Source organism: Lynx canadensis, chromosome C1 (assembly GCF_007474595.2).
Source record: "Lynx canadensis isolate LIC74 chromosome C1, mLynCan4.pri.v2, whole genome shotgun sequence".
In the NCBI taxonomy this organism is placed as follows: domain Eukaryota; kingdom Metazoa; phylum Chordata; class Mammalia; order Carnivora; family Felidae; genus Lynx; species Lynx canadensis.
In genome coordinates, this window is record NC_044310.1 from 205,912,856 (window position 1) to 205,932,941 (window position 20,086).

The 20,086-nt window shown below is 43.1% G+C and overlaps 1 protein-coding gene across 6 annotated transcripts in view; it reads right to left on the reverse strand.

Annotated features, from left to right (window-relative positions):
• FARSB (phenylalanyl-tRNA synthetase subunit beta) overlaps positions 1-20,086 on the reverse strand; it is an 83,370-nt gene that overhangs the window by 60,777 nt on the left and 2,507 nt on the right. For 3 of the 6 annotated variants that reach the window (XM_030324152.2, XM_030324151.2, XM_030324150.2), the window contains 5 exons: positions 12,676-12,753; positions 11,629-11,894; positions 5,333-5,388; positions 2,260-2,414; positions 180-249 (listed from right to left, as the gene is read on the reverse strand). In XM_030324152.2, coding sequence (XP_030180012.1) covers positions 180-249; positions 2,260-2,414; positions 5,333-5,388; positions 11,629-11,686 — 339 coding nt within the window. In that variant the 5' untranslated portion in view covers positions 11,687-11,894; positions 12,676-12,753. Of the gene's footprint in view, positions 1-179; positions 250-2,259; positions 2,415-5,332; positions 5,389-11,628; positions 11,895-12,675; positions 13,263-20,086 lie in introns of those variants that run through there. The other 3 variants (XR_003970698.1, XM_030324153.1, XM_030324149.2) reach the window with 2 other exon arrangements.

Below are 20,086 nucleotides of genomic sequence, written 5' to 3' on the forward strand. Positions count from 1 at the left end.
AGGGAACAAACTGACAGTTTTTAAGAGCTAGAGGCTAAATATACGTCCATTTTTAGCAAACGATCAAAGAAAATTATATTTGGCAGAGGGTCAGCTTTGTTTCATTTTCCTCCCCACCTTATCAATATACACACCAAGGAAATTTTTTAAGAAGGAAAATAAGAATTTATCTTTATTACCTCCTCTGTGATGATCAATTTCTGGATTTCTCCATTAGGTGTTACCCGTTTATACACTGGAGCCTTTATCCTAAAAGGCAATTAAAACAAACTTGCCCATTTTTCACCAAACCATTTCATCAGCTGTAGTCTGTGTAAAAGCATACAAAATGAATAGATCTAGGACAACTGGCTGAAGTTAAAGAAAATCAAATTTAGGCTGAATATCAAAACAAAAAGCAAACTTTCTAACATTTAAAGCGGTCCAAAAATGGTATAGCATGCCCTAGATATAGGGGAGCCCTACTAATGCAGGATCAGCAGAGGCTAGAAGACACTAAGCAACCATGGGGGGGTAGGGGGGAAGGGGGGCATTTACATCAGCTGAAGGACTAGATTCAATAACCTTTAAGCTTTATTCCAACCATGAGATTCTGAACCTCTAGGAAAAATAGGGTTTATTAAAAATACAGATTGCTGGGGCCCCTGGGTGGCTCAGTCAGTTAACCGTCTGACCTGGGCTCAGGTCGTGATCTCACAGTCCGTGAGTCTGAGCCCCGTATCAGGCTGTCTGCTGTCAGCACCTCTCCCACTTTGGATCCTCTGTTTTCCTCTCTGACCCTCCTCCACACATTCTCTCTCTCAAAAATAAACAAACGTTGAAAAAAAAAAATGTTAAAAAAAAAAATTGCCTGGGGAGCCTAGGTGGCTCTGTCGGTTGAGCATCCAACTCTGGGTTTCAGCTCAGGTCATGATCTCATGGTTCATGAGTTCAAGCCCCACATCAGGCTCCACACTGACAGCAGGGAGCCTGCTTGGAGTTCTCTCTCTGTCTCTCTCTCTCTCTCTCTCTGCCCCTTCCCCACTTCTGCTCACTTGCACACACTATAGCTCTGCCAAAATAAACAAACTTTAAAAAAAATACAGATTGCCTGGTTCCATCTGGATGTACTGAATCAGGATATTCAAGGAAAGGCCTGGTAAATGGTATATTTTGAAGGCACAGTCCAGGTAATTCTTATAAGAGATTGGGAACTACTGTTTTAATCAGTACTTCTCAAACCTTAACTCGCTTATAGTCAAGTGGGGAATTTGTTAAACCACAGAGTGATTCAACAGGTCTTGAGGACAGGCTGAGATTCTGCAGTTCTAACAACTCTCAGGTGAGAGAGAGTACGCTGGTCCACAGACCACACTCTGAGCAGCAAGTCACTCTCCTAATTTTGTCTGATCGTTAAGTATCACATGAGGTGCCTGCTAAGAGTAGAAAATTCTAATCAAGCAGATTTGGAAAATGCACTCTAAGGGATCATCCCTGATCCTAAAATAAGAGGATCTGTCATGCAGAGAGAATGAATGGAGTCACCCTCCAAATTTTAACCATCTAAACCAAATGCCTCATCATCACCCTTTCACCCACACCCATCAGTCATCTGAAACCTCACAGTTGTAGAATCTAGCCCACCGGCCAGAGGCTCTTATTCTTTTGCAGCTAACCAAATAATACATACGTAATCAAAACCAAAAATAATTATTTTGATAGCTGTTACTGTTTCACCTCTTTTTCACTTTGTATATTCATTACTTTCTGTATTCATTACATGAGTAGTTGGAAGGGGACTTAAAAATATCCATCCTAAACTAGGAGACTAAAATCAGAGAGGCCAATTAACTTGCCCACGGTCAGACAGCCATCACAAGACTTTCAGTTTTCCAGTTAGGAAGCTCCACTCCTGAGTCGTCTTAGAGTTCTTAAGCAAACAGCGTATCAAGGTTTGACACCTCTACTTTCCTCCCAACGTCTACTTCAACTGAATTACTGAGGAAATGCACATGAACCCACTAAAAATTTTAAGAAACCATAAAATCATTAGCCACTCCAGTTTTAAATATGTTCCCAAAATAAAAGGCTAGGACTCAATATGCAAATTTTCAGATGGCTATAATCTGCATGAATCTTCCTCTCCAAGCCTCTCTCTATGCAGCCCCAATGCTGTGTACCTGTCCCACAACTCTTTTTCTGAAGACTTAAACAGGGTTGCTGATAATGACAGGCAAACGAAACCTAACTTAGCAAAGTATTTACTAAACATTTTCTTACCTTTCTTTGAAGACTTGAAGTCCTCGAACCAATCCTTCCAAACAAAGAAGATCATATCTATTGGCAGGGACATCAATTTTGTAAAGAACAACATCAGAGGCTCCCTCCGCCTTTTCATTACCTTGTTCCTTACTTATGATTTCTTTCTCAGAAGTCTAAAACAAGCCCCAAAAAAATAAAGTGAAATAAATGTTAACTCTTCTGAAAAAGTAGTAATCAGTGCTATAAAGTAGTAACGACATTATACATGTTCTTTTCGGCAGTAAAATGTGTTTATTATATTTGCAACAAAAATAAAAGTATTAAGTGTTACAATCACAGCACCAGAAAAGACTCCAATTTTTGCTGAGTTCTGACATCTAGCATCCTCAGTCATTCCAGAACAGCACTAATTCATCTGAAGCAAGGGTCAGCAAACTATGGCCCACTGGCCATTATCATGCCTGCCACCTGTTTTTGTAAATAAAGTTTTAATGGAACATCACCAGGACCATCTGTTTATATCTCACCTATTGTGACTTACATACTGCAACAGCTGAGTTGTGACAGAGACTACACCACCTACAAGGCTACTATCTGGCCCTTTACAAAAAAAGTTTGCCCACCCTGGATTTAAAAGAAAATACACCATCACCAAGTACGGAGGGCAACAACAACGAAAAGTGCCAAAGAGGCAAAGTCAAGATGATTCACCAAGTAAAAGAAATAGGGCTTATAATGACTCTCAAAGCTAAATCCAGTAGGCACCCATGTGAATGAGAGTAATATTAAAAAAAAAAAAAAAAACAAACAAACAAACAGGGGCACCTGGGTGGCTCAGTCGGTTGAGCATCCGACCTTCGGCTCAGGTCATGATCTCACAGTTTGTGAGTTCAAGCCCCGCGTTGGGCTCTGTGCTGGCAGCTCAGAGCCTGGAGCCTCCTTCAGAATCTGTGTCTCCCTCTCTCTCTGCCCCTCCCCTGCTCACGCTCTGTCTCTCTCTGTCTCAAAAATAAATAAAAATATTTTCAAAAAAATAAAATAAAAAATAAAACAAAAACAAAAAAGTATGAAGCGATGAGAAGCTGTGGTACAAATGAGAAGAGATTACAGACACAACGGGAAGCAATCTAATGACAGAAAAGGTATGGAGCAGCAAGAATAAAGCAACCAAGAGAGAGAAGAGAGAAGAAATACCACTAAAATAATTTTAATACAGTGGCCAAAAGCTTAGAATATCTCAAATGCCACATTACAGCAGATAATAACAGATTTAAATTTTTTTTAAGTTTATTTATTTTGAGAGAGCAAGTGGGAGAGGGGCAGAGAGAGAGAGAGAGATGGAGAAAGAGAGAGATGGAGAAAGAGAGAGAGAGAGAGAGAGAGAGAGAGAGAGAGAGAGAATCCTAAGCAGGCTCCTCACGGATAGCATGGAGCCTGATGTGGGGCTTGAACTCACGAACCGTGAGATCATGACCTGAGCTGAAATCAAGTCAGACGATTAACCGACTGAGCCACCCAGGTGCCCCAGTAACAGATATTCTTAAAGATAAACCACTGTCAAGAAAGATAAGAATTACTATGGTGTACACCTGAAATAAGATACTGCATGTTAATTATACTTCAATTTAAAAAATAAACAGCAATTTCATTGACCCCCTTTGATCGAGCTCTATTTAAAAATTCTTCCTCCTCCCTCTGCCTCCTTTCATGTTGCGTTCTTATCTCCCCCATCATAGGAGATGTGGCATTTCAGAAAGGACCCTTATGAAAAAGGGGAGAAAATGTGGGAAGCAGAGAAATGAAGACCTCTGAATTACAGAAAAAAGGCCTACCCCCTTTGCAAAAAAGACACCAGCTTAAATCTTTCATTTCAGGATCTCAGATCATGCTAGGACTGTATGTGAAGACTGGGTCTGTGAGGGCTAATAAAAATCTTACTGAAATCAAAGACCACAGAAATTTCAGAGCTGGAAGGGGTCTACATCAATCGTATAGTCCAGCCCTTATTTCACACATGAGAAGAAGGCCCAGAGAAGCGATGTAATTTAATTGTCAGTGGTTACCCAGCTAGTGAATGTGGGAGCTTAACCTATTACTCAGATTCTCTGATATCCAGTCCAATGCTTAGATATAACACAGCCTCAAACATAAGCCAAGTGTAATTATCACAGCAATTTAACAGAAAAATCTCAGTCAACTTCAAGCAAAGAGATGCTCATTAACAAAACAAAGGTTTCCTGTAACATCAGTTAAAGCAGCAGAAAAAACAAGGCAAATCAATTTACATTATGTCAGCCTAAAGATTTAGCCTCACAGTGTTGTAACACTGCAGAGATCAAGAAGATAAAAGGTGTAAGAAAAAAATAACACTAATTACAAGAGAAACATTAAATCATTTTAGTTATAAATACAATGTCTATTACATGATCATGAGTAATATATTTTGCAAATATGTTATCTAATTTTCAATATTTAAATATTATAGTAATATTTGATGTTTTTATTAATATTTTATTATACTAATTTAATAATTATTTAATAATTGAAAGACTAGGGATATGCTTCATAATGATTTTTACAGGCAGCCCTTCAAAAAACAGAAGATCATTTTACAAGGCCAATGTATACAGTAACGAGTGAGGAATGAATTAATATTGGTTACACAGGAAGAGAGGAAGGTACGGTAGGGCAGAGGAAGAGAAGTAGGGGGAACCACAGGCCAGTGAGACATAAACTCTGGCTAAAGTAACGTTTCCATCGCTCCCCAGGCCTCTTTCCATAATTTATAAAAAGGCACCACACTGCAAAGGAGCACACCCTCGTTCTGGGGTTACTCGAGATGGTCTATCCGTCTCCCCAGCATTAGCCCAATAACTTTAGGTGACAACGTAACATGGAAACCCTCTCTGAGATTTTAAAGAAAGCAACAGACTCTCTTAGAACTGAAGCTTAGCCCCTTAACACCAAGAACACAGCAATCACCATAGCCCACAAATATTCCATGTCAGTCTAACCGTAAGGTAACAAAATACAGTAGGCCTCTGCAAAATGCGCTTATACACAAACTATTGAAAAAATATTCAATACATACAATTTCATCAAGTTCCAGACCAAATTCAAAACACAGTTCATCAAATTCTTCGTCAGCTGGAAAAAAAAGGAGATTGCTAATTTTAATTTGTTCAGCTTAAATGGGAGTAGTATATAAACTGCATTTTCTTTTAAAACTGCCTTACACCAAGCATATGAAATATCAGGCATCAGCACCATTTTAAAACCAAAAGTGAGGGGCGCCTGGGTGGCGCAGTCGGTTAAGCGTCCGACTTCAGCCAGGTCACGATCTCGCGGTCCGTGAGTTCAAGCCCCGAGTCCGGCTCTGGGCTGATGGCTCAGAGCCTGGAGCCTGTTTCCGATTCTGTGTCTCCCTCTCTGCCCCTCCCCTGTTCATGCTCTGTCTCTCTCTGTCCCCCAAAAAATAAATAAACGTTGAAAAAAAAATAATAAAAAAACAAAAGTGACAAAAAATATTAAAAACAAATGACTATTTAAGGGCTGATTCATTTAATATCAACTAGAGAATTAGGTTACCTGCACTGGGAAGTTTGGGTAGGGATCAAATGTAAAGTGGGCTCCGAAACACAGATCCAACACAATGGGATAATGTCACGTAAGTCCTATCCTTTAAAATCCTGAGGCCTTGCGCCCGGCTAGCCGGGCCAGAGTTTGACGACTCCACTTCCTGGTTCTAAGAGCTGGCACCTTATGTAAACTTCCTGACTCCTAGACCTCATCCATAAAGTAGCATTTTACAGCCATTTATTTATAGCAGGAACTCTGGGAAAGTTTTCAACATTATTATGCAGGTAACAGACCTGCCACAGCACCCTAAAACGTACTAGGTCTGCAACAATTAACGGTTCTCTTCCTTAGTTACATTCTACATCACTCTACTACCTCATACAGCATTTTGAGGGACTTTCTTGTTATCAAAAATTGAACACAAACCGTCATTACCAGTATATTCTAGTGAAAAGCTGGTCTGAAGATTCTGATCTTGACAATGAACTTCAGTTCAACATTTACAAGAACCTACTACGTGGCGGGTGGCTATACCAGGTGCCAAGGCTACAAAAATAAAACAATTCCTACTACTTACTCCTCTATAAAGAAGTCAGATGCGTAAATATAGTTAAGTGCAAGGTACGGAGGTGGCACGAAGAAGGTCCTTATCCACTTAAAGTCAGCTAAGGCTTCACAGAAAGGATGAGTTCATTAGGCAGAGACCGTGAGGAGTGGGACAAGAGCATGGCAAATTTGGAAAAGTTCAATATGGATGAAGCCTAAGGTTCCGGTCAGGAAGAAATTCAACGCAACAAGTAAAAGAACTCACAACATGCCAAGGGACTTGCTCTGTCCTGCCTGTAGGCGGTGGGGGTTACACGGAAGGATTTTGCGCTGGGCAAAAGCAGGATCAGATCTGCACTTTAAAGGACGGCAGCAAGGTGGTGGGTGGATTGGAGCAGGGAGGTTTCCCTAACAGTACAAGTGAGGCACAGTGAGGGCCTGACTAAAGGAGTGGCGGTGGGTATGAGGAAGGAAGAATGTGGGAAAGGTCAAAGAAGCAGGATCTGCACGGCTCAGTGACTGGATGGGAGGCGGGAGGTGAGAGCAGGAAGAGTCTAGGACCCCCAGGTCTCCCGTGTGGATACCGTTAACTGGGGCGAAGAACAACAGATGTCCCCAGTGATCTCTACCTCCTGGTATTCATGCCCTTGTGTAGACTGAGGTCTGAAGCAATCACATGAGTGATCCCGGGAGCATACTCTTCAGGCAGCCAAGCCTGGACGGAGACGACTGCAGGCCCAGCTGACATCTTGCCGGCAACCTGGTCAGAGACCCAGAGCTAGAACCCCCCAGCTAAGCCACTCCTCCATCCCTCTCTCAAAAAACTGTGAAATAGGGAGATGGGCTAGACCGGTGATGGGTACCAAGGAAGACACTTGTGATGAGCACTGGGTGTTGTATGTTAAGTGATGAATCACTACTGCACTGCATGTTAACTAAAATTACACACACACACACACACACACACACACACAACTGGGAAATAACCACCACTTGTTTTACAGTACTGCATACTGAGGGAATTCGTTATGCAGGGATAGAGAATACAGACTTCAGTCCCTGGAAGTGGAGTGATGCCAGAACAAAACGGGGAAAATGTGGGAATATGGCTTTGGAACCAGGAGGTAGGCTTTGAGGCAAGTGTAAATCAAAACCTCAAGTGCCTGTAACAAGAAGCCTCATAGTCTTTAATAGGATACAGGTGAGCATATGGAGGAACCTGAGGCAGTGTTACTAGAAACTGGCAAAGGGGAATCCTTTTTACGTAAAGGCAAAAGTTTAGCAATGCTATTACCCGGTTATGCAGACTGTAGAAAATGTACCTACTCAACTAGGTGATGTAACTAAGATTCCCAACCAGTGCTGTAGGTGTCGCTTGTTTTTTTTTTCTTGCTGTTTATGAGAGAAGAGACAAAGTAAAGGCCATTAAAAAGGAGCCAGGACTTGACAGTTTTAAAAATTCACAGTCTCCTAAGGTGTAAAATGGTACTAAAATAAAGAAATGACTTCTGAGCAAACAGTAAATCCAGAGCATTGCCAGGAAAGCGTGGTCCAAAGATGAAATCAAGGATATGACTGTAAACTCTTAAGACTCAAAAAGATCAAAGGTACTATTCATTCAGAAAAAAGGCACTATCAATTAAGGTGTGCCTCACAAGTTCAGTCACACAACTGAGCTTAATCAAGGGCCCTGTATCAGTACAAATCCAAGGTACAAAACACCTTATTTCAGAAATTTGTGAGTGCGATGGCTTCTCACTAATGAAATGGAAACTAGCAAAACTCACTGAAGACCCACAAAGTTTTTAAAAGAAATATATAGGCAGAAACATTACAAGCTTGAGCTGAAAGGGACAGAGAGAGGACAAAATGAAGTCTCTGAACCGTCAAAAGGCTATTGGCAAGTAGTAGAGAGAACTAATCGGATGTAAGACACGTGCTTTCTTTCCCCGGTAAAAATAAGGATCACTCAGAGAGCACAGCCAAGAGCCCAGAGGGTAGGGCTGAGAGCCATGGAGAAGGATCCCAGGCCTTGAAACCTCATCAAGAGAGTCGAACACGTGCCAGTTCAATTTCAGAATGTGTCTCCCATGTTCCCCTTTGACGAGGAACGTGCATAGCGGTCCTCCTATGCCTGTCTCCCCACTGGATGTTAGCTGTCGGCTGGGCAGATCATCTCTTTAGTCTCTGAGACCAAGAGAAACTATATTCAAGCAGCTGTACTTAAGAAACTACACCTGAAGAGCCTCATACACACCGGGCCGTGATTTAGAGGAGATTCTGGATTTTGAGATGCTGCTGTAATGGGATAACACTTCTGGAATCCTTGGGAAGGGGTGAGTAGGTTTTGTATGGGGGAGGAGCATGAATCACCATGGGGGGAGGGGGCAGAGGGCAGACTGGCAGTCAGCCTCCAAAACTACCCGCCTCCTGGTATTCATACTCTTGTGTAGTCACCTTCCACACTGTGAAATGGTCTGTGTGACCTAAAGAATATGAGAAGGGATGGCATGTCACTTCTGACATGTGCTTCTATCACTCTGAACACTCAATTACCTGCTCTCTTGGGACCTCTCGCTCTGGGACAAACAAGCCACCATATTGCAAGCAGTCCTAGCGAGAGGCACTGAAGTCTCTGGCCAAACATGTGCAAAGAACAGAGGCCTGCCAACAACCACTTGAGTGAACTTGGAATTAGATTCTCCAACCCCAGTTAGGCCTGGAGAGAGGACTACAGACCTGGCACCCTTAGGACAACATATGAGACATCCAGAGCCAGAACCACCCAACTGAGCCACTCCTCACTCCTGGACCCTCAGAAACCATAAAACACACGACCATCTTAAGCTGCTAATGTGGGGGGTAATTTATTATGCAGCAATAGAAAACAATTTGATCAGTAACCACTTAGTTTAGAACCGTTAAAACACTGCATCTTTCAATGCCTCATTATACAATTTGTTTTATTCCTATCCGCTGTATTTCACGTGCTTCGAAACAACAAAATTGTGATTCATAATTCTAACAAAACGACACATCTAAGTGACTACCCCTTAGAGGTTTGTAGGACATATACAGGTGGCTCTGACAGTCCCGTCAGCAGTCACACCAAGGCAGAGCAGGAGCAGAACCGAACGGTGATAATAAATCAGTTAACAAGAAAATGTTAACTGTGGCAAAAGGAACACACCTGAGCAGAAAAGTGATAAAAAGGTAGACTAAGGAGATAAAGCGGCCCCAGAGAAGGAAAAGGACCAGAACAAAAGCAGCTTGAGAAATCTCCTTGGTAAGCAAAGAGATGGTGAAGGCAGTGACAGGGAGAAACAATGAAATTTAGGACAAAAAGCAAAACTTGGAAGGACTGAAAAAAAATAGAATGTGCATACAAAAGACTGAATATCTGAGAATAAAAAGTGAGGAAGACTAATAAAAAAAAAAGAGGGTAAGAAACAAGATGGACCCATTCTAACTTGCAAACTAGATGCTTTGCTAAACATGCTTTTCCAACTTTGACCTCAACCCAATTAAGTTTCAAGAAAAAATACAGGAAATATAAACTGACTGGTATTTCTAACCTGCCTTAAGTACACCTCAGTAACATCAACCTTCATGACTGAAATTTTAAGTTCATTTGTTTTTAACTTATTTTCAGAGAGAGAGAGTGTGCGAGAGCACATGCATGCACAGGGGAGGGACAGGAGATGGGGGTAGAGAGAGAATCCCAAGCAGGCTCTCCGCTGTCAGCATGGAGCCCTGATGCAAGGCTCGAACTCATGGCCTGCGAGATCATAAACTGAGCCAAAATCAAGAGTCGGACACTCAACCGAGCCACCCGGGCACCCCTCTGACTGAAATTTGAGTCATTAGCTGATGGATACTTATCGGGGGGAGTTGAAATGAAGCTTGCCTGATCACTTTCAATAAGAAAAACATGGGAGGGGTCGCTAGCGAATCTATGAAATCAGATAGACGTAAATAGATGACAAATCTCACCATTTTAAAAACCTAGAGTATTTTTTACTTTCTCAGAAAATGGATACTTGGGTGGTAACTGATCACAGATGTCTTAAACAAATATTTGCCCCATACCATCGTGTATAATTCAGGCATATACCATTAGTAAGAACATGGTTTAGAAGAATGGGTTAAGAAATATAAGCACATTGTAAAATAAAACAGTGTAGGGAATTAGAGCTGAATTCAGAAGTCAAAAAGTATTACCTCTATTTTCAGGGACTTACGGCAGAACCCGACAAAGAATAATACTTGAAGAATATGTGGTATCTAAAAGTGCGACTTTAGAAACGTTTTAAAAGCTATCTTCATGGTAACATTCTAGGCAGCAGTACCTGTTACACCGACTAGGTCTCTCTTATACTGAACCTTAAAATCCGAAAATAGTTCTCACAAATCAGTTGCCACAGCCCTTATATAAGCTAATAACTATGGGGAGAGACAGCTATCATTTCAACCGCTACAACCATATGGCCGCTGATAATTTGCACTGTTTCCTCCCTTTTCTAAATGGGGATGTTTTCAGAACTAAAAAAGACACCAAGTGTAGCATGAAGACTGAGCCCGCCCGGTAAAGACTCCTCGTCGTCATTCAGGTCTCAGGTGTTACTATCCTATCTAACGTTGTTCTTAGCGCAGTACTTTTGTTTCCCCGATAGCCTTTAACATAATCCAGAATCAGTTCATTAGTGTGCTGGTTAATTATTGTCTGCCTCCGTCATCAGAACGTGAACGGGGGCCTTATGTGTCATGCGCACCGCTGTATTCCCAAAGCGCCAGGAACAGCGCCTGGCACCTAACAGGTGCTCAGAAAACATTAATAAAGTAAGATACAATGCCACCACTTCCTGTTCAAGCTTCTAATCCCTCATAAATGGAGTTCCTACAGAGCTCTTCTTGTCGCGCTCAACTAGCTGCACTCGGGATGCAACCCAGAGCTTCATTCCTATTCTATCCCCTGACACGAAGCACGCAACAGATGCTCCATGTGAGACTGCTGAACGAATGACATGGCCAGCTTGGCACGTGCGAATGATGCAACACTAGCCCTGGCAAGGCAGGCTGGGAGAGGCTATTTCAGCCCAGCCCGGCCGCTTCGACCGCCAGACATCCCCGTCTCTACCCGGACCACCCGAGGCCAAAACCTGCCGGACAGCGTGAACGTTCCCACGAAGCCCTTTTGAAGGGGGGGGGGGGTCCCAGCCTCGGAGCAGAGGCACAAAGCCAGGCCACGGCGCCAGCACTTACTGTAGGTCCGACCCAGGGCTCGGAAGAGCAAATCCCGCTTCACGCTGACAGTCGGCATGGCGAGTCGGGATCTACTGCGCCTGCGCGGTGAACCGGCCGGGGCTCAGCGCGCGAGGCACGTAGGACCCGGCTCCCTCTTGTGCGGGCTCCCTTCAATATTGCCAGTCGGCTCCCAACAGCTTCTTCCTCGTTTTTCATCTGGAGGCACGTAAATTGCGACAGTTAAACTCCTTAAATCCATATGCGTGGTATGAATAACGTGCAGGCTGAGAAAGGAGACAACATTGGTGACAACGTGCTACGATTTGATAGGCAGTAGAATAGGCAGATTGCAAAGGCCCTCACGCCTCCAACCCACTATGGGCGGAGGACGCCAAACTAGTGGGAGGGGCACAAGGAGAGGCACGTCGGGGGCGGGGCCTGGAGGTGGAGCATCCTCTCCCGGGGGAGGTGAGAAGATGAGCGGGAGGGGTCTCTGACAGCCTACGGAGAAAAATGTGCAAATCTTGAGCTGTGGGATCTGGAGAAACCGTCCGGCCGCAGTTTGGGCTTCAGTCTTCGCGCTTACGTACAGTCTCCCTTGTACTCTAGGTTTGAGCCTTGCAGCAGCCCTTTAAGACACAGGGTCTTAGAGACATTTTTAGAAAAGGAGACAAACTGATGGTTAGGCAGTGCTGTCTGCTGGCAGATACTGTGCTCAGTCCTCTGCCATCAGTAGCGGATTTCCTCTTTATGACAACCCTAAATGTAATAGGCTGAATAGAGGCCCCCAAAGATATCAGGTCCTAACTCTTGGCCCCTGTAAATGTCACCTCATCTGGAAAGTATTTGCAGATTAAGGATTTGGGGATGGAGAGATTATCCTGGATTATCAGAATGGGACCTAAATGCAATCACATGCATCATTTGAAGACGGAGGCACAAGGACATTTGACAGAAACAGCAGAGGGGCCGGCAGTATAACCGTGAGGGCAGAGATTGTGATGATGCAGCCACGAGTCAAGGAATGCCAGCAGCCACCAGAAACAATGATGGACTCTCCCTTACCTCTGGAGCAGGCCTGGAGGGTCTACAGACACTTTGATTTTGGCCAAGTGAAACTGATTTTGGACTTCTGGCTTCCAACTGTGAAAGAATAAATTTGTTGTTTTAACCCACCAAGTTCATGGTTACTTGTTACAGGAAACTAATATACAAACATAGGCACCCATTATTCCCATTTTACAGATGGTGAGACTGAGGCACAAATGGAGTCACTCACCTCTCAAGGCAGAGCTGAGGCGTTTTCATGAGGGAGACCTGCCTTTATCCTTTCTAGTATTTAGTGAGTGAGGCCTCCAAAGCCATTCAGGTGGGGGGCAGTAGGGAGTGGAACTTAGGCCTCTCTGACCACCATCAAGCAAGTTTTCACTATATTAGTTTCCCTCCGTGACTGCGGGCAATCCCTTCCCAGGGCCCAACATAACCGATTGGCAGAGGTCAATAGCAAACATCATGCCCAACAAAATCTTCTGCCAAATTGGTACTCAGCTCTCAATTAACAAATAAAGGACTTCATAAATTATTGCATGCTGACCTGCTCTCCTCTGGGAACCCCAAAGTGTTCTGTTGCCTCTGAGCCTCACTTTCCTTATCTACGAAACAGGGATAATATACACCTTAGAGAATTATCCTAAGGATCAGAAATGCTCACAAATGATTAACATGCTTAAGTCCTAGGCCCTAGAAGTGAGGCAGCTGTCATTATCATCTATCCTAGTCAGTTTCCTGTCTGTCTCAAACCACCAGGGAAATTCTGTTCTCATCTCCCTATATCCCCCAATGCGTCCATCCTGCTTTTTCATCCTCTGTACCTTTGCTAGGACTGAATGTTTAGAGGATTCTAACGGAAAAGAGAAAACTAGAACACCAGTGTTCATGACAGGTGCTCAGCTGACTGATAGGAAAGACACTTGGAAAACGAGAGTGTATATCACAAATTGTAGGGAGGTGCCTCTTTTGTCTAATTTTAAAGCCAGCTGGAGAGCAAGAATGAGATCGCAGCATTTCCTAGAAACAAAAGATGGGCTGGCCAATACACACACAAAAAGTCCTCCTTCCGTTGGAAATTAGGTAAATACAAGTTCAAATTATAATGAAATATTTTTTAATGTTTTATTTATTTTCAGAAAGTGAGCACGTGGGGGAGGGGCAGAGAGAGAGGGACACAGAATCCCAAGCAGGCTCCACAGCTGTCAGCCCAGAGCCCAACGCAAGGCGTGAACTCATATACCGTGAGATCATGACTGGAGCCGAAATCAAGAGTTGGACACTCAACCAACGGAGCCACCCAGGTGCCCCATAAGGAAATACATTTTCACCCCTACCGGACTGATAAAAATGTGAAAGTCTGACCAAACTAAATGTTGGCAAGAATTGGAAGTATAAGCTTTGGAAAATAGGGCCTTACTTAGAAGAGCAGAACCGGTGCATACCCTACTGCCATTAAACTCCCAGGAATATTTCTCTGGGAAACTCTCACCCAGGTGCCCCAGGTGAACAAATAAAAATGTTCAGTGTTACATTGTTCGTTGTAAAAAAAAAAAAAAAGAACCCAAAAACCAAAATACCCAAACTGGAAACAAGACATTTGATCATTATTATTTTTTCCACTTTAGTCTCAAATATAATTCTTTTTTTTTTTTTAAGTTTACTTATTTTGAGAAAGAGAGAGCGCACACACAGGCACAAGTGGGGAAGAGGCAGAGAGAAATAATCCCTAGCAGGCTCCACACTCCATGCTGACCCTGATGCGGGGCTTGATCTCACAACTATGAGATCATGACCCGAGCAGAAATTCAACCAACTGAGCTACCCCCTTAATTTTTTTCTTAACAGTAGTTGTCTTTAGATGGTGAGATTATTTCCTTCGCTGTACCCTTTGTATTTAACAGAACTGTAATTAGCAAGTATATTTTTGTTATGAGGGAAAAAACTACAAGGTTCCTATAGAACACAGTCACGTGCAGTTCCTCTGCCTCCTCAGACATGTGTAGACAATCCAGTTCTTCCGTTGCTACATGACAGGAGAGCCTGCGTAGATCTGGGCGAGCACGATTGTTTTTGCCTGTAAAATGTGTAACACCCAGTGAAAGTTTCTGAAATGACTGTGCCACTTTCCTGTTAGGCTTATGGGTTGAGCAGCAACTGAGAAAGAGAAGCTATGAGGTCTGCGATCCTTCCCGCACTTAAAAATGCAGTATTATGCCTATGACATTTCACACTTCAACAGCAGATAGTTTCAAGTGGTATGCCCAAAACAAACATTTGTCCATTCCCAGCCTCAGTTTCCTCACCCATAAATTGGAGACAGAACCTCAGCGGATGGCTGTGAGGACAACGTATTTGGAAACAATTTGAAACCTGCCAAGCACCCTGTGAATATTAGATGTTTATACTCAAGGTAACAGCCCAGTGATCTGAGACTATAAATTTGCCCTGGCGTTAAGCTTACTAAAACTCAAGCTGATGCCTCCAGTAGGATGAGACAGCACTGTAAGCTCAGGTTGTGGATGATACAATTTACCATAAGGGGCCTTGTTTTAATTGTGGTGCATCCCAAACTGGTTCTGTTCTGGCTAAAACCTTGTATGTCTTTCCTGTAAATTTCCAGGACACTAACCCCTTTGTAGGTTACCCTGAAACTTTTAGGACAAGATCAAAGCCCATCTTTCTTCTTGGGTTTCTACCGAGAGATCTATCTAGAACCAAGAAGGCCTGCTAGACCTGCCCAGTCTAGCAGTTGATTGGCACTGACTTCCCAGTTGTCAAACCAGTGGTCATCTTAAATTGTATTTTAGAAACAAACTTGATAGACACTTTATATTATTGACCATCCCCTCATTCTAGAAATTCTCCTTTCTTAGTTTTCCTGACTCCAGATGCCTCTGTTTAGCTCCCTGGATTTTTCTACTAGCTCTCTGTGAGAGACAATACACTGTACTGGTGAGAGTTCTATAATAACAGATGCAAACCTTGCATTTACTGCTCACTGAGACCTTGAACCAAGTACTGATTATTGATGAGCCTCCGTTCCTTATAAAATGAAGGTGACAATAATATGTCCATCATTGGCATACCATAGGATGGTTATGCAAATTTTAAGAGCAGTAGTTCATGGTAGGGTTTAGCATGTGATAAATATTAACTCTCATGGCCTCCTGTACCTCACACACTCCCCTTTCCCTCTCTTCGGTATAGGATTCCCTCCAGAGTTATGTCTGGTGATCTTCTCCCCAAACAGTCTCATTTCCACTACTACCTAAACACAGATGGCCCCCATTCTAACCTCCAGCCCATCTCTCTCTTCTGTGCACGTTTCTTACCAACTTCTGAACATCTGCACCTGGGTGGCCAACAGGCTGGCATGTCAGACTCAAAAACGGAACTTTCTCCTTACCCCTAAACTCTTCCTTCGTGTGTTTCCTATCCTTTTCAAAGTCACCACCATCCACCAAGTTACCCAGACCCAAAATACTTAAATTGACCTAAACTCCTTCATTTCTCTCTTCTAACTCATTATGATTGAGGAAACTTGGGTGAATATGCCTAGGATGCCTTATTTCTCACAGCACAAGGTTAAACCTTTGTGTCACCATGTTAAAGCAACGGAACCCTGTATCTCATGCCAGTCTACCAGGGATAAGCACCTGATCCTACCTGGATCTTGGACTTGGGATCACAGGGAACCTGAGGAGGTCCATTTTATTTAATGGTGGAAGCAGCTAAGGTACGAGTCTGGAGCCATTGGTGGCCATGTTTCCCACCATTCAGAGAAAATAATCTGCGATGAGATAAAATGATACTGACACCAAGAGAACAGATAGTGGAGAGAAACCTAGAAGCATTTAAATGGTTGTTCTCAAGCCCCAGGTGTCTCCCTCCTCTTCCTGAAATTTGGTTGTTTAACTGCATGAAGTTCAGATGGCTTAAAGCATGAACGGTAGAGGGTTACACCTGAGACTCAAGAGGTCAGTAGATGCCCTATAATGCAGGGCCCAAAACTACATCAAAGAGTTTGGACTTTATCTTCAGAACAATGAGAGGAAACTCCAAGACTTTAAGCAGAGAAATAACACGATCAATGAAGTCTTCTGGAAAGACCACTTTGAGAACATTGTGTACACGGAATTAGGAGTGTTAGATCAGAGGGCAAAACTCAAGGCGGGGAGGTCAGGTAAGAGGCTGCAGTAATCCAGGGGACCAATGATAGCAGCTAAGACTGGGGCAATTGCATGTGTTTGAAGAAAAAAAGTAATAACAATAGGCCAGCATAATCAACAGGTCATATACGAGTAGCCATAAACAACTAGAAAGATACAAACGTGAAGGCAAGACCATCCATTGGATTGGCCCTTCTTGGAACTGGAAGTCGTGGGCTGTGCTGTGCCACAACTCCAAATACATTGCTTTTGGACCCTTCTGACTGCTTCTTTCAGGAGCTGACCCTGGCCCCAGGTGGGTGGCAGATCATTCCAGTCTCTTTCTCCTCATTCCTCCCTCACTTGGGTTGCTGGAACCTCATAGGTTTCCAGGCCAAGTGCAAACAGAAAGTGTGGGTGAGGGTCATGAGAAGAGAAATTATGATGGCTATAGAGCCTCACTATCTCGGGCAAGACTCCTGCATCTCTGCCCAGAGCACTGGGCAGATTGCTCAGATCAGTTGAGAGGATGATAAGAATACAGAGGGTCCATAACAAATTTCTTTAACTTAGTTCAAAAGAGTGTTAAAAAACAGAACTTCCTGAAGAACATTCAACTGAAACTACCATAATGATGGCCTTCTATCAACTTTAACCAGATCTGGACACTCCCAATGAATTATGGTAACCAGGATGTTTGAGTTTCATGGGTGTGTAGAGAGAGAGAGCGAGAGAGAGTGAGAGAGAGAATATTTACCTTTATGATGAATGCACCTTATGAAAACTGGAAAAGTGACCTTTCTCCTAAACTATCCCCTCTGAGAACTCTCAATCCAGGAAGAATACTATTTCCTTTTCAACTTAAAAACAGGAACATATTAACTTAGGTTACGGTAGAATGTCGTGTTATGGAAAAACATCATTCTCTTCCTGTTAGTAGAGATTAGCTGTCATGAAATGCACAGGAAAAAAAATAGAAGAAGGAAGTGATGTTTAAGTTATTCATTTTCACGAGTAGGCTTTTGTAACCTATGAGGCAATTGGAACTGTCATCTTCTTAACTAGAGTTGAGGACTAGAAAGGGGAACCATCCTTGGTTGGTGGAATCAGATCTCCAAGCAGGACAGTGTTGATTTCTATCCACATGATCTCATCAAGACTTGCCACAGCAGAGGTGTCTGATATATTTTTGTTGAATTTTTAAAATTTTATGTATGTTTTATTCACTCGCATATACCCAATGCCAGGCCTACAGAATGTGGTTGATAAATATTTGTTGATCGAATAACTAATCCCAACCTAAACTATGACACACTTTGTCCTCTGATTCGTCTGCTCCTTGTTCCATGACTTCTCTATTTCAATGACATTCCCTTCCTTCCTTGCAATATCATTTAAGGAACAGCTCAGGGGAGCCTGGGTCGCTCAGTTGGTTAGCGTCAGACTCTTGATGTAGGCTCAGATCATGATCCCAGGGTCAGGGGACTGAGCCCTACTTCGGGCTCCATGCTGAATGTGGAGCCTGCTTGGGATCTTCTCTCTCTCTCTATCCCTCTCCCATGTACTCTCTCTCTCTCTCTCTCTCTCTCTCTAAAATGAATAAAATTAGAAAAGAAAAAGCTCAGTATGGCAGTTATGCGCTCAGGCTCTGGAATCAGACAAACCTATTTTCTTTCTTTTCAGTGTTTTATTTATTCTTGAGAGAGACACAGAGGGAGGGAGACACGGAATCCAAAGCAGACTCCAGGCTCTGAGCTGTCAGCACAGAGCTCGACGACGGGCTCGAACTCACGAGCTGTGAGATCATGACCTGAACCGAAGTTGGACGCTCAACGGACTGAGCCACCCAGGCGCCCCCAAACCTATTTTCAAAACACAGCAACTTGGTTCTACTACTTATTAGATGACCAATTAGTTTCACCTGTAGTCTCAGTTGGCACAGTGGTAAAAGATAATCGTACCTAAACCGGAGCGCTATTATTATAAGGTTTAAATCACACAACACCAAAAAGTATGAACACAGTAGTTGCTAGGTGCTAACCACTCAGTAATGTTGACATTATATGGTTTTTTTAACTGCAACCCCATTCAAACTCTGTATTTTTCCAGATATTAAGATGCCCACCCCCCACACACACACACAAATAGCCAAACAATCAGTAGTTTCCAACCTCGGTTTTGCAAACCCTCAGAGCTTCTGTAACTGTTTAATGTCAATTTCATTTTGCTAAAAATACAGCCACTTTGGGAAGGAGGGAGATGCTGAGAAGGTCACTTCTTTTCCACTTAGAGCAGATTCACTTGGATCTCTTCTAGAAGTCAGAGTTCTTTGAAGATTGAAAAAAACTCCCCTGCTAAAATACAAGTTTGAAACCATTATCTCATACCACTTTGCTTCTCCTCCTCTGTTTTAGTATGGCTATGAAGAGAGCTGGGTCTATCCCTTGTCAGTAACTGGCTGGGTTATCCTGGGCAAATCCCTTAACTTCTCTGCTCTCAGCTCCCCATTCCATGAAACATGGGGTTAAGAAAGATAATGTTTACGGTTGGTGTTTTCATGTCAACTTCAGTTCCAGAAATCAACAAAACTCATAGAGAAGCATTGTTCTGAATAGCTCGATAAATGAAAACTTTCTCACCATTTAATTCCAGTAATGATTTGGCTACAATAACCTGGGACATAATACATACACAAAGGAATGTGCTGAATACTGAATGAGTGATCTAATAGTTGCTTAAAATGGTGAGAGGCTGTTACACCAACTGAGCCCTGGTGGGGCCATGCTTTCCTGCAGTGTGTCGTGCTAGGCTATGACGGCTGTTTTCTACTAGCTGAGGGCCTGGGAAGGTGACAAAAACTCGACTCAGTACAGCTGATTAGGAGGACTTGTAGTAGTCCTACTACTTGATTAGTAGGAGTCTGGAGGCCTTGCGCTTCTCATTTACCAGGAAACTGTGAATTCAACTAATCAACCAATCCTACCATTTATTTTATTTTATTTAAATTTTTAATGTTTACTTATTTTTGAGAGAGAGAGAGAGCACTCGCGAGCGAGCACAAGCGGGGGAGGGGCAGAGAGACAGGGAGTCAACAGAATCCGAAGCAGGCTCCAGGCTCCGCCCTGTCAGCACAGAGCCAAACGTGGGGCTCGAACCCACAGACCGCAAGATCTAGCCTGTACTTATTTTCAACCTTGTGCCTGGCAGAAGCCTTTTCATAAATAGCCAATGACAGAATGCTCTAATGCTCAGAGACCATGTCTTCGTTTACTTTGGTC